Source organism: Anopheles arabiensis, chromosome X (assembly GCF_016920715.1).
Source record: "Anopheles arabiensis isolate DONGOLA chromosome X, AaraD3, whole genome shotgun sequence".
NCBI classification, from domain to species: Eukaryota; Metazoa; Arthropoda; class Insecta; order Diptera; family Culicidae; genus Anopheles; species Anopheles arabiensis.
In genome coordinates, this window is record NC_053519.1 from 1,593,411 (window position 1) to 1,608,755 (window position 15,345).

At 45.1% G+C, this 15,345-nt stretch overlaps 1 protein-coding gene across 3 annotated transcripts in view; it reads right to left on the reverse strand.

Moving 5' to 3' along the window:
- The window catches only part of LOC120906050 (protein sevenless), a 32,911-nt gene extending 22,135 nt beyond the window's left edge, over positions 1 to 10,776 (reverse strand). For all 3 annotated transcript variants that reach the window (XM_040317452.1, XM_040317451.1, XM_040317450.1), the window contains exon 1: positions 9,817 to 10,776. In XM_040317452.1, coding sequence (XP_040173386.1) covers positions 9,817 to 10,101 — 285 coding nt within the window. In that variant the 5' untranslated portion in view covers positions 10,102 to 10,776. The remainder of the gene's footprint in view (positions 1 to 9,816) is intronic.
- Between the last annotated feature and the right edge of the window lie 4,569 nt (positions 10,777 to 15,345).

The following is a 15,345-nucleotide window of genomic DNA, read 5'->3' on the forward strand; positions in this document are numbered from 1 at the left end:
CAGAGACCGGGCCCGTATGTGGAGACAAACGCCAGCCAAATGTGTCCTCCTTGATACGATCAGTTCTCCCGCCCAGAGTCCAGTGCAATATATATGCAATATATATACATATATATAGCTGGCGGCACAAATAGGCCAGCCGGTTGGATGTGTCGTTTCTGACAACAGTGTTTGATTGAGATTTCCGTGAACTCAATTTGCAACTTCTTCTGCGTGCATTCCGCGGGCACTAAACCCTCCGAGGGGGACACTGTATGCTGTACCGTGCTGGTGTGTCCTTTTTAACGGCCAATGTGAACGATCCGGCGGCCTCTGTCGCCACTGTAGTCGTGTGGTCACCGCCTCTCACTGGCGCACGAGGCTGCGACTAATCGCTTGCGTTCATTCAAAAAAAATCACCCAAACGAATTGTGCTTCATTGCCTCATCTCTCTAGCAGGAACTTCCAGCAGCGTGTACTAGTCGGTTTAATTCTTGTTTATCTCTCTGTCAGTGCTCTCTGCTCTGCTCATCTCTCACGCTCTTTCTCTCCTTTTTTACCTTTCTCTCTCTCTCTCTCTCTCTTTCTATCTCTCTCTCTCGCTGACATAAGCTCTGGATTGTTCGTCGCTCATCTCCGCAACACACAAGCAAACGGGAAGAATGCGATACCCAGAGTGGCGACTCATGGAGTCGACCCTATACAGAATGCAGAACCATCCGCAGCCTGTGGCTGAGAGGCAGCGTACCGGAACGACTATGATCTCCTATTTGATCTTGCCCGATTGCAGATCCACATTTCAATAACAAATGGCTGCCCCCTTCCCCTCCGGGGCAGAGGCGTCCGGCATACATCGAACGAAGCAAACCCCAGGAGACACAGGTGGAGTACATGGTAGTGGGTGGAAGTTTGTTTAGAGTATTGTTCCGGTGTCACGCTCCACTTTGACTGGATGGCGATGTCACCAGACTAAACAAACCTCCCCACGTGAACCACACCAACAATGCGTCGACGCATCACTTTTGCGCAATGTTACGGTGGTTTGTGTGTGCGTCGCGACGTTCAACAAGAAGCTGCCATACACCAGGAAACCTGTTCCATCCCGTGCATGAAAGCGTTGATGCGCTAACGCACTACACACAACACCGAAACCCCGGCGTTGATACGAGACGAGGCTTCCACGCTTCAGAATTTTGTGAAGTACTGCCAACGGCCAACTTGACAGCCGAGCTGACAAGCTTAGCTGAACCGTGCTGATACCGGGGGCCGGTTGGTTGTACTTGCCCGTTGATAGTAGTGCCGGCGCTTCGTTCACGAGTTCAGGCTTACCTTGGCACAGCCTCCCACCTTAGGCGTAGCTCCACGTTCCAGCTGCATCAGGACTTATCGGGAAACGAATCTGGCGCGGTTGCAGGCTCGCAGAGACACCGGTCTAAAAAGAAGAGAACTCTAGCCGGTTTTACGGGGACGCGAGACGTTTGACCAGAATCATGTCTGTGTTTGTGTATTTGATTTTTTCTTTTCTCCACAAATGCCCTAGGGCGTGCAAAAGAAAGCATAAATCTTAGCGGAGGATCGACAGGACTCGTACCTCCGCGCCGGGAAGGATTGCCGGAATCACGGCGCGCGCGCTGCCTGACTTGACAACTTGAAGGGGTTGCACAGGTCATCGCGAGTCAGCGCGATAGCGGGGGGTTGTTCGAGTACCCCGAAGAAACCCGAGAGCTTCATGGTGCGTCTGTCTGTTTCCGATGCCCTTACGCCCAGCAGCGTGTGGGGAAGGAACGAGGTATTTTGAAACCCGACCAGTACGATAAGGCGTCAGACCCATCGAACTAAGCAACCAATTACGATCAGTGGCTCTATCGTGGCGGGTCGGACGCGAACGAGCATAATGAGTTGTGGCGCGGTCCCGGCCTGAGCGATAGGGCGATGATGGTCGAAATCGAAATCCGGCGAGCGTGTGCGGTGCGACGCGAGTGTTTTTTGTTATTGCTTGGGCTCGGAGTTTACTGGCCCTGAGCCAGCAGCATGCGTTGTTTGTGGATGTAAGTAAATTACTTGCTAGCATTCCACGTTTGCTCCTATCCGCTGTGCGAGCGGGTGAGAGAGCGCAATCGGTTGTTTTTTTTTTTTTTCTTGCTCAGGATGCATCTTCCTGCGAGCGGGAAGTGCGGGATAAGAGCTCTAAAAGTTCCGCGGATCAGTGTTGTGAGTCGCTGCTGATGCGGAAATCAAGCGCCATGACACGGTTGGGAGCCTTGCTCATCCCGTCTTCTTTGGCTCGTCAGAGTATAAGGAAAATATTCTCCTGTGTAACGCTATATGCTGTTCTTCTTCTTCATTGGCACAACAACCGTTGTCGGTCAAGGCCTGCCTGTATCCACTAGTGAAGTGAGCTTGACTTTCAGTGACTTATTGCTACCATAGCAGGATAGTCAGTCCTACGTATGGGGGCACGGTCTATTCGGGGCTTGAACACCCATGACGGGCATGTTGTTAAGTCGTACGAGTTGACGACTGTACTACCAGACCGGCCCCTGAACATGCTGTTCTATCACACATAAAAATGGCAAGGACCATAGCGCATGCTGTGTGTTGCTCGCACCTATATCAACTATACCATGAGCCCAGTGCAAGAACAGGCTCAAATTCGCTGCTTACTGTAGACACTGAGTCTATCGGAAAAGTGTCAAACAAAACCATTCTAAACGAAAGAAAACAAAATCAGCATAGAATATATATAAGTTTGTTAGAGAAGTCCTAAACTTGGTTTAAACTGCTGGTTTTACCTCCAACCAGGCCCTAGTGAGGTTTTCGAAAATGGTACGCTGAAGACGATTTCCCTTAGACAACTTCTGGAATCCTACTCCGTCCCAAACTCTGTACTAGTGATGTGCTGTATGGAGCGCACCCACGACTCCGATCCGACTCCGAATATTGTTAGTTCGATTCCGACTCTGGCAAAATGGAACTACTAGATCCGCCCGGAGTCGGAGTCGTTCGGAGTCGTCCGGAGTCGTCCGGAGTCGTCTGGAGTCGAACGACTTAGAACGACTCCGAACGACTCCAGACGACTCCGAACGACTCCGGACGACTCCGGACGACTCCGAACGACTCTGAACGACTCCGAACGTCTCCGGACGACTCCAGACGACTCCGAATGATTCCGGACGACTCCGACGGCTCCGAACGACTCCGAACAACTCCGACGACTCCAAACGACTCCGAACAACTCCGAACGACTCCGGACGACTCCGACTCCGGGCGACTCCAGACGACTCCGAACGACTCCGGATATTGCAGCGCGGACCTACCTTCCGGAGTCGATTCCGAATTTATCGGAGTCGGATCGGAGTCGACTCCGGATTTCTGCCAACTTTACCCATCACTACTCTGTACTACTCTTACAACGTTTGTGACCACCCCGTTCCACCTCCTTTCTTTCACAAAACCAATCGTCCTTCATCGTCCGTCAACGGCAGCTAAACCCAAATCCATACTCTGTATCACTAAACCCCAAAACCTTCAACACGCACATAATTTTGCCCGGGAACCCTTCGGACCGCTGCCGCCACCGTAATGGCGGGCAACGGTAGCGACCGCAGAAAAAAGTGTATGTCGAAAAAACTGCAACAATAATGATTAAATAACTGCCGGATGTAGGCTTCCTGTTTTTTTCAGGGTCTGTACGGAAAGAGAGACGAGAGAGAGAAAGAGAGCGAAAGAGAGAGCGAGAGAGAGAGAGAGAGAGAGAGAGAGAAAGAGAGCGAGAGCGAGAGTGAAAGAGACTGAATGTATGAAAAAAGATCCAAAAGATTGTCCCTCCCGTTCCCCACAAAAGTTTTTTGGTCCACGCTGGTCAACTATCCATCGCGAGGATGGTCAGCGGGCAGTGTCATTCCGCTTGCATCGCCGCTTAGAACGCGCTCACAATTTTCCATCCCAGCGTTTGAAGTTGTTTTATTATTTTTACATTTTTTCATGTGCCGGCTTACTGTCTCTATCTCTCACTATCTGGCTCGCTTAATTTTTTTTTTTTTCAACCGTATATAATCCCTCCATTGCATATGGTCCAGTAATTGGCCATTGACGAGTATCGCGACACGCGAAACGTTGCGACCACTGTTGCATTCGGCACTGTACGCAAATTACTCGGCGAGCCAATCAGAGAGATACTTCCAGCCCCCCCCCCCCCCCCCCCGCTCACGCCTATCGCAATCGAAATGAAAGATCATTTTTTCAATTGTACTGGTGGTGGAGGATGCTGGTTCCATCCGTTCGACCCCTAAATAATAAAAACAAATCAAAAGCCACAAAAACTAATGGAACAATGACTGCGTCAGTATTACCAGCGAATTACTCTTTCGCTGCAGCTGCGCTGCGATCTACCGGGAAGCCGGGGATGAGGTAAACGACGAACGAAAGTTTGATTTTGGAACGATAGGTTATCGTAGACCACGAACTGCCGGGGGGCACACAAGTGTTTCCGGGCAAGTGTTGTCGCACCCGTGTTGTCCATCCGTTTCGCTAGATTGCAACCATATGGAATTTAATTAAGTCTAAGCTCCTATGCAGTGGGAAAGTTTTCGGTTAATTGCTACATTTCTCGCTAAATTTAATGAGCTCGTGTTTTATGGCTTGCCAGCATTTTACGACAAAAATGGTGAACCGTGCTACCCCGGGGAGGGGGGGGGGTCACAATTTCAATCGCCCAAAAAATTATGTACTGCGTCTTGGGCCGTCCGGGCGCAGAAGAGGCTGATAAACCTTGGCGGTTTATGACGGCACGGTTCACCCATTATCGGTAGCAGTGGGGTGTTGATTTTTCTTTTTTTTTTTCTAAAATTCCAGGAGCAAAAGTCGTGACCGTGCTGCATCATAAAGTATAGGGAAACTGTCATAAAAATCTGACGGGACCTCTGTTGGTCGAAAAAGGGTGCTAAAGTGCCTGCAGATCAATTAGGTTGCATTCAATACGGTCCCGCAAAGGGATGAGAATAAACAGTGTTGCGGTAACGGTAACGTTGCTCCCTCGAAGATGTGTTCTTGCGGTTCTGGAGCGGATGACCCAACATCCCAACAGTACCTTCCGTTGTGCTCAAACCTAGCCGACACTCCTTCTACTGTAACCGAAACTTCTCAACCATTCTTTTGGAAAGCCTGCCTGCCAGCGTACCAAAGACCAAAGCAGCGACACTAATCGGCGCGCGAGGGTGTCAAATCGCGTCATAAAGTGAGCTGCGCACTGTCGATTGTAGACGAACCGTCCCGGTGCGGCGAACGGTTAGAAAGGCAAATGCACCGAAGCAGCACTCTTGAGCGCACTTGACGAAAGGAACGCAACGAAAAGGACGCTCGAGATAGCAACAGCAGCAGCAGAAAAAGGCGTGACAACAGGGAAACGGCTAGCCACCGGCTTTTCGGGTGCTGGATATATCTTGTTCTATTTATATTTGCATCTATGGAAAAGCTTTCAAATAGTATTTTGATCCCAGCTATAATGTATATTCTTACAATCTTTACAGGAATTTCCAGGAGTTCTCATAGCTGTGGGACACTTTGTTGGCTCCTTCTTACTTGAAATGAACTTAATGTAATGGGAATTGGACTCTATAGCATCCTTGTTGGACAAATGCAATGGGAATGTCCTAGGAGCCTGTCCCAAAAGGGTGCCATAGAGTCCAATTTCCATCCTACATATGATAAGAAAGAGTCAAAGAAGTGTCCTACAACTATGAGAACGCCTGGAAACCCCTGTATCTTGAAAATGTGCTCAAATGCATCTTTGTCTTGTTATGAAAATGATTGCAATTATAAAAACTCATAATTTAAATGTCTGCTATTCAGATTATCTGTGTTGTTTGTCATCCCTTCCAGAATAATACTATTGCAAGAAGTAATATGGCCTATACTTCTTGCAAACTGATACTTACAAACATGATGTAACTTGGAAAGTTGCACAAGGTGCATCTTGATTTTTGGACACATGATTAATAAAAAGACATTCTACAATGTCCGTGTCAAAGAGAGACATTACACTCTTTCAACATTTTGAAGTTGAAACATTTTTCATATTTCAAAGTTTATGCATTGCAATTCATGAGGTGCAGAAGTCCAATGTTTTGCCTTTCTTAATAAAATAGTATCTACATTGAAGCAAACATACTACCAGTGTACCGACCACACCGGCAGTCAGACAAAAACAGTCTGGGTTTGTTTCCTTCCTCCTATTCCTGTTTCTACTGAATGGCATCTACGTCGGAGGAAATATTTGCGGAACAGCAGCATACTTTCGTTTTTTTTTTTTACAAGTAACATCGTTGTCTGTATTACCAGTGGTTTGTACACGGCGCACAACAGTTTCTCGCCATTGCCATGCTCTACCTCATCCGGCGAAGGAACCCTTCCCAATCCCTGGAATACCTTGTAGAGTGTTTGAGCTACCTTTTACATGGGATGGTTTTTTATATATTTAACTTTTCAAAACACCATCCCTCTTCCCTCCCGTAGCTTCTTCTCCACATCGTCATCGGCTCTCGCCGGCCTTCAGGCCTCCTCTGCAACGTAGTTCACTGATTAGCAACGGTGGAAAGCACCACGAGTACCAACAGGGAGGCCGTATTAAAACAAACACTATCTAATCACTAAAGGGAAGACGATTAGACTTACGGCCTCACGCGGGCCAGGCCAAGAGACACTTGGCAGCGGGAATAATTTCGATTTTGGAGGCAAGCGCTTCAATAAAACAAATCAAAAAAGATGAATCTAGCTCTCACTCTCGCTCGGTCTATCTCTATGCCCGATTATTTGTCCCGAACGGGCGTGTAGCCGTTACCCGCCATGTTCTAGATAAGAAGAAAGAACCAAAAAAAAAAAAGGAAAATCTCTTTTCGTTCAATTGGCTGTGTAAGTAACGTCCGTTGCGTGACACACCGTGGGCACGCGGGTACGCAATTAGAAACCGAAACCGAATGTGGCTGGGAACCATCGAAAATAGCATGGAACGCATTTGCATCCGCACGTTTGGATTTTCATCGCTGATCGTTCTGTCAATTACAATTCAACCACTAAATTAGGCAACAAGTTTGGAAAGAGTTAACTGCGCCAAAATCCACGTAATCCATGTCTAAAACCAGGTTTTGAAGGCCCTCTGAGCCGCCCGCCAGACCATTTTATGAAGATGTACTTGGATCAAACTCATTGGAACATAAACTGTTTCTTCGTTGTAGTTGATCCTATACGGTATAAACATTTATTCTGATGAAACAATATTGTTCAGCAAAATGATTGAGTGATACATCCTATTGACTTTAGCGTTGAACTCAGAGAGGAATGTTGGGCTCTCTGTCAACGACAACTAATTGTCAACCTACCTCGAGCGGCTTTCTAGTTACCCAACATTGTCTTTGTATTGTCATGGTTTTGTGCCATTTGCTCTTGTCTCTTATTAAATGTAAACAACGATTCTTGCCTACGGCTCAACCAAATTCAAAAAAGCCTAATCAATCGATTATTCTATGAGTTAAAGGATTTTTTTCACATATCTCTGGGTTCACCATCAAATCCTGTTTCCGGTGGATTTGGCAACCAACATGCTATCTATAGCGAAAAAGATGTTATGGTTTACAGGGTGTTTCAGTTGAATAAATGACGTTTTTATTGATCTAAACACCTTTGATTTCGAGGTCACTATTTTCCACGACTTACTAATACATGCGTCCATTTTGTCAACTCATTTTCATTCGATGCCAACATTGGTCTGCTTCAATGTGATAAAATTCCAATGTACACTGTTGCGTCAAATGTTGTACGTTGTTAACGCTTGTTTTAGGATTTCTCGAGACGACGCAAACGTGTGAGGATGGTTCACCGAATTTCATCAACAGAATGTCTGTCACGAGCCCAAATCTTAAATCGATGTCCTGGATACTCAATACTGTTTACCCGGTTATATGGGTAAAACCAATCAACTCACTTATATCCAGGCCAATGAGTAGTTATGGCAGATTTAGATCATCTCACGGTCATTACGCCACATAAGAAGAAACGATGCCTTGGGGATAACATTGTTTAAATAGTTTTTGTATTTCTCGGACTGCATACTCTTCTATTAACCAAACAAACCAAAACCGTTGTGCTAAAGTTAGCGCAACATATGTCACGCGGATTTCTAGTTGCCATTTTGCGATCCGACATAAAGCAACAAGTGCGTGCGTGCCCGGTTTATACTGGCAGCGCGTTTGTGCGTCTTTTGTGCGAAAGAACTCTCCCCTATAACCCCCTGCCAGAAGATGGGTCAGGGATTGTTTGCGCGCGCGGTACAAAATAAAACGAAAAGCATACGGCGCACGAACCGTCGCATATGCACTGGAGCACGGTGACCAATCATTTTTCCAGGTCAGCACCAGGTTCCGGTAGGCGAGCGTTAAATTCTTGCCTCCCCTCTCTCTATCCCGTATTCTACACCCTCCCTTTTTCGGGCTGGTGTGCATGCGTGAGTGAGTGCGTGAAGCATGAAGGGGTGGGGGGGGCGAGAGCCCAGGGGAGGAAGGTGACTCCATCATTGTTCGCTGGCCGATTGCGGCGGCGCAACCGAGCGCGGTAGTGAAACGGCAGCACCTCAAATTGTCACAGATAAGGTCAACACGGGAATGGGGAAGTGGGACTGTGGGGATGACCGTGGAGGCGGGTTTGGTATTATAATTTTGCCTCCATTATGAGTGTATTAGCTGCCCGCTAAGCTAGGCCAGCAGCAACAGCAGCATCCACAGAGACCTGGTGTTCTGGTGATGGGTACCGGCGGCGGTCGACCCTTCTTCCAACCGTACCAGTGGTGTTCAATTTGATGCTAGTACTCCTACTACCTGCTACCGTTGGAGTGGCACATCATCTGCCCCACTGTACAGCTAGAATTTTTTGGTGTTGGAAGTTATTTTATTTGCTAGACCCACTTTTAGCTCAGTGTAGCTTCATCGGTGAGCTTAGTTATTTATATAAATTAACAGGTTAAATCTTGAGCTGTATTCGCATTAACACTTAAATGACATTATGCGGGTGACTTGATTTGAACCCGCCATAATGCAAACTATTAAAAAAAAGAAGCTACCGTGCCTCTCGTGTCACAGAACCGAACCGATAGCCTTGAGATTTCGCATCCAGAGCAAAGCATAATCAAGATAGATAGAATTGAACGTAATTAAAAGCAATCGTTTCCCGCAAGGAAAAAGACGATGCAAAAATGGGCTAGAGAAAGCACTGGAGCAGGGGGGGGGGTTGTTGCTGATATGAATTATTTTGACAGAGGGCTAAAGAATAGCGCTCCCGCTCTGGTGAAAAAAGAACACAGCCGTAACATTTACGCACACGGCTAATGTGTTGGGTTGCTAAATGCGCGAAGAATCAACAACAAAGCAGCATCACATGTGTGTATGGTTCGATTAATTATCATGTTTGTAGCATTGTTGGGCTTTAAATTTTGACGTTTTTAGCTTGTTTGTAGCATCTTCTAAACTTTGGTTGCATTAATTATTTAGAGCCATCTTTACGTTGTCTTGGCTAGTGATTTTTGAGAACAAATATAGTAGCTCAAAATGTCTAATTTACCAAGAATTGTAACATAGAAGTCTATAATTCATCCTTCAAAATTAAAATATATATTTTTTGATTATCTTTCAAAGGGTAAGATTTGAAAGCCTTGCACAAATAATGCATTAATTAGCTACTAACTGCTTTGAATTGAAGTTTAATGCTTAATCCACTCTACCACCATCGTTGGTCCTGGTTGTGAACTACCAAACAGCACCTCCCGGAGAAACAGACCAGTTGTTTACCTACCTGATCGGGACAACGGTTGATGCAACCCGTCTCAAGGTCCTGAATGGCGCCGGAGTAGTCATCCTCGCCGAGCTCGGCGGACGTCGGAACGGTCGTTCCGTCCACGCCGGTTGATAGGAGGACGGTAGCTACCGCTGCCACTAATGCTAGCAGCTTCACCGTTGATAGCGACCGGTTGAGAGTAGACGTGCGTCCCGCAACCCATTGATTGATGCGCAGAGCTGCACCGCCACGGTTCCGGGCCCTTCCGGTTCCGGTTGGCCCCGGGGGCCACGTGTTGGACATGCCGTTCCCTCGCCTACTGCTGGTGTAATTATTGGGATAGGAAAAGTTTCCCGATCTCTCCGACTCACCGCTCCCGACAGTCACACCAAGTTTTTATAGAACTATTTTTCACACGTTTCAGATGTTGAAGTTACACTCTTAAGAGGACTAGAGGACGCTCCTATGCGGCACCGAGTTTGTCTAGCGCTTACAGTCAGTCCTATTTTGAACTCTGATCGCTCGATTGGTTAATCAGCCTTATTTAAAAAGGAATATAGCAACTTTGATCGCAATTGCATTTTTTATCAAGCATTTCATGCTCTACTGCAATACACATAACTGTTAACGATCACCGAGCAAAAAACAATCACTGCGGACATTCTTGCTAAATTTGTTACCAATTCACTTCCACTCCAAAACTATCTTCACTGTCTTGGTTAATAATCACTGCTAAATTTGAATGCCAGATTCTTGCCGGAAAAAAAAACACTTCGAACGCTCTTTCTTTCAACTACATAAACCGAGCATAGTTCGGACGCGATAAAACCACAAGATCAGCTTTCAAACACATAAAATCGTTACACCGAACAACGCGTGCTGCCGCAAAAGATCAGAAAACGACACGATCACACGTCACGGGATACGGAGCAGCGGCAGCGTGCGCGCAATTGGCTCGATCACTTGCGACTGCTCGAATGAAATGCTCCCGACAGAATATTCGCTCCCGAAGTGGACGCATTGTTCATTTGCGTTCTGCACCAACCGATCCTCTCTTTCTCTCTCTCTTCCTCTCTCTCTCTCTTTCTCTCTCTCTCTCTCTCTCTCTCTCTCTCGCTATCCTTCTATATTTCTCCCAGCGTGCGCACTTGCTCACGCCAGTTGCCGGGTTATTGCTTCCCCGCTGGAATTTGGAACTGGAGTAAAGCTTCGAATATGTTCAGCACGATCGGCACATCGGTTTGTTTTGTTACTTTCGCTCTCGTGCATGAGCGTTACTTTCGCTCTCTTGCGCACACAGGCGCGTTCATTTATGAATGAAACGATCGTCGCAACAAATCGGTGCAAGAGTTCATGCAGGAATATGTTTGACCGTTGCAGGGATTTTTGTACTGATTTAAGTTTAGAGCTGTTTTTTCAGCTTTAGAGACACGAACAAAATCTTTTAATTGAACCGATACCCTAGCCAATGGAGATCTATTAAATCTGTAATTATATACGCAAAAAGAAAATCTTTAAAGACACTTTAGAAACATAAATCTGAAACCATTTCGATTTTTCAACTGTATTGCAGTCTATATAGCAGCTATATTCCAGTCTATTGTAGACTCTTGTTGTTTTTTATTCTATCTGTGACGTCACCAATTTGTTTTTGAACATGCTTTTATGCTTTTTGTGTAAATCTATTAAGCGCGAGACCACGGGAGTGACAAAATGTTGAAAAAAATTTCAACTTTGAAAAACTAGCTTGTGAATTTTCTCTTTAAAAGCAAAATTTCTCGTGGCCGCATAAAAGAAAAAAATATTGACAAAACTTGAACGACGTAAAGTTATACTACATGACAGAAAGGCAAGCCTCTTTTGTTAGCTGATAAAGAGAGTCGGAACATGAATATCAATTGATATTTTGTTCATAAAGTACTAAAAAGAAACGTAAATCAATTAAAAGTATACGCTTTACCAATATCACCTTAGCGATGGGTCGCAGCTGCGCCAGATTACGCTGTAATTGTTGACGCTTATTCGCCAAACGCCAAATTTGGTCACTTTTTCGTCAACATTTTTCCCCTTTGGCTGCGCATCCTTACTGCTCGTTGTGCTACTTTCATTTGCTCAACCGTCATTTTCTCAAGTTCTCTATTTTTCTCTCCGTCTATTGATGTGATACTCAACACTATCTCTTTCATTTCACTAGGCCAGTTGTCAGCAACCTTACTTCTTCTTCATCTTATTCGGCGCAAAAAAAACTGTGGTCGATTGAGACTTGCTGTTGCAACAAGGCAACAGGAGGTTTTCATTCATCTGAAGTATTTTTGTTTTGTATTTCGAGCATCGATATTTTACTTAGCGAAGCATAAATAATCGTCACTTGTGTCGAGTTTAAGGGAGAGAATGAAAGTTCCCCCTCCCGTAGCCTCGATCGTAAAAGGGGTGGGGAGTTTGCGCGGGGCGTGGAAAAGTTTGGAGACCCCGGCTGTAGAGCATGGCAAAACCATTTCACCATACGGATCAAAATGCTACCGCATACAATAGTGTATTTCACAAAGTAATGCTTTACTGTATTCAAGGAAATTGTTTACTAAGCAGCAGGCGATATTATTTTTAAACAATATATAATTGTAAGAAAAAGTTGCCGAGCACTGCACCAGATGATCCGAACTTCTTCCGCACATAGCGATACACCATTTTTGAATCCAAAATGAACTACACATCATATCGCGCCATTCAAGCCAACTGCTCGATTTGGAGAAGGCAGCATGCAGGTTGCGCTAGCATGATGTAGATGGCAGCACTGCACGTACCAAATTTTTAAAGCTATCGATGAGCTACATTTATATACCAATTTACAGTTTTATAGAGACTTTGAACCTGGCTGGCTGCTTAACAATCTTAACAATCTTCATATACAAGGCATATCCCAATTCTATACTTTACCGTACTTTCTATTCCAGACTATTTTTCGTTCTCCTCACTTATTTGTTGCAGCGAAAGCGAGCCATCCGATTGGGTATCGATTTCGTTCAACTGCTTGACACGGTTCAGTGCCTACTCTACTGCTACATTTTTTCAGGCACAACTCTTCGGAATCACATCATCCAGATGCCTATTGAACAGACGGGTTAAATGATTGGCAGAGCGAAGTTCTGAAGCAACTGAAATTCACCAGATATTTGATGTCACACTTGCCCTGATGAATGGCAGTCATGGATCTAAAATATAACCATTAATAATTGTATATTTACCATATACTGAAATGCGCAACATCTGACTTTGATATGAAATCGTAATAGGACAAATTTTAATGTTTTTAAGCGTCTCCCAGACCTATCGGTTTATAGGAGCCCACAAGGATTGGAGAAGGCAACCTGAAGAACGGTCAGCAGCCTAGCCATACCAAATGTAGAATGTACCAAACAAATGTAGACGACAGACGTGATATTACTGAACTGAAACTGTGTATTGCGACTCATCTGCTAAAACAGGGGTCTCCAAACTACGGCCCGCGGGCCGCATGCGGCCCTCAAGAGCTTATAATGCGGCCCTCGATGACTTTGCCAGAGTTAATATAAGTATTACGTTATTATGACTTATTCAAATAAAAATATATTTTTTACTTTTCTTAGACAAAAATCAAGCTTTGGTACCACGAAACTGTATTAGTATCGTTAGTATTTTGTTGTAAAAACGAGATTTAAACGTTCACTCATCATTTAAAGGAAGCGTCAAATGGCCCTCAATATAGTTATTTTTGAAGCAATGCGGCCCGCGAGCTGAAAAGTTTGGAGGCCCCTGTGCTAAAACACTCCAGCATGTCATCATATCGGAACTAGTGGTGGGAGCTCGGAATCGAACCTACTCGATTCCGATTCCGTGTTCAGATTCAATTCTGGAGCCGATTCCGATGCTGGAATCGATTCCGGAGTCGATTCCGGAGCCGATTCCGGAGTTGATTCCTGAGCCGATTCCGGAATCGATTCCGGAATCGATTCCAGGATCGGAATCGGTTCCGGAATCAAAATCGTCTCCGGAATCGGTTCCGGAATCACAATCGCCAATTCCGGAACCGTTTCCGGATCCAATTCCGAATCCGGAGCCGATTCCGGAACTAATTCCGGAGCCGATCCCGGAACCAATTTCGGAGCCGATTCCGGAGTAGGTTCCGAAGCCGATTCCGAAATTGGTTCCGGATTCGATTCCGGAAACAGATTCCGAATCTACTATCTGGAATCGATTCCAGAAAACTTCGGAGCTAGCCGGAATCGATTCCGACGAAATCTTCATTTTTCCCATCACTAATCGGAACGCCAAACATCACCATTTTATGTTAACAAAAATCATAACAAAACAAACAAGATACCACAAACGAGTCCAATAGTTACCGAATCTATATTGTTTTTTTTTTTCTCCTTGTTTTCTGCATGTGTTATGTTTTAGTTTACCTTTGCAAAACACCTCATTCCATCCACGCCGGCTCACTGTCCTACCAGCCAGCCAGGACCAGCCCAAATGGCATTGACATCGGTTTAGCTGTATCATACACCTGGGTTTCCACTAGCTGCTGTGTGCTTGACGTGTTGGTTTGTTAGTGTAAATGTAGGATTTTTGTTTTATTTTCATCATTTAAGTAACCGTTCATACATTTGCCGCGGCGCCAAATCTCACCGCGGGCTTTACACAGAACTAACGTTAAACTCTAACGCCTGCCAAAGAGGTCCTCTCGCAAGGGGTTTTGCTGTGATTCGTCTCCCGCCATATGTACGGCTTCAGTACAGGTTGCCATTGCTTTGCCACCTATTTGCTTATTTACGGGCCAGTAATTGTCAAAACCCTTACCTTCCCTGCTAGATGATTATTTTGTCCTATCTAAACGAAAAATGAGAGAAATATTCTGCATAACGTCCTGCCCATGCCGAAAGAAGGTTCTCTATGATTCCGGAGACATCACATTGTTCTTGAAGTATTGTGTTTGGGTTTTGCTTTCTTTCTCTTTTTCTCTAGATTTGCCTCTCTGTTACTTTCACTTTTGCTACGTATTTCACCTAAATTTGTATAACTATAGAATCGGTTCTTTTCATATATCTCAACAGGGATAGAAGGAAGAAATTAGCACTAGTAAGGAAAAGGGATTGAGAGGAGGGTAAAAATGAAGAAGAGTCTAACAAATTTAATGAAGCTAGAATGAGTTTTTTGCAGCACCGTCGCCTCAACACACGTCCACGCTTCTGACCTATGTATACTATCTGTACACCTCGTGTCCGTGCATTCTCAGAGCATCCTTTCAGGAAGTTAAACCAACTCAGAATGCTTCACGATACCAACTGTTTCAGGTTGGCTAAGGAAAAATACAATATATTATATGTATATATATCTATTAGTAATAGTGTATATCTATCCATATGGGGTTCTTTTTTAGTTTGTTTGTTTTAAAACAACTATTCCGCAGAACAGTGCGCACCGTTACGTTAACCTGCTTTTGCTTCACAACAACGATTCAAGTAAAACATGCACATTGAAAGTCACACACTAACGCCATTACGGTTCAAGCCG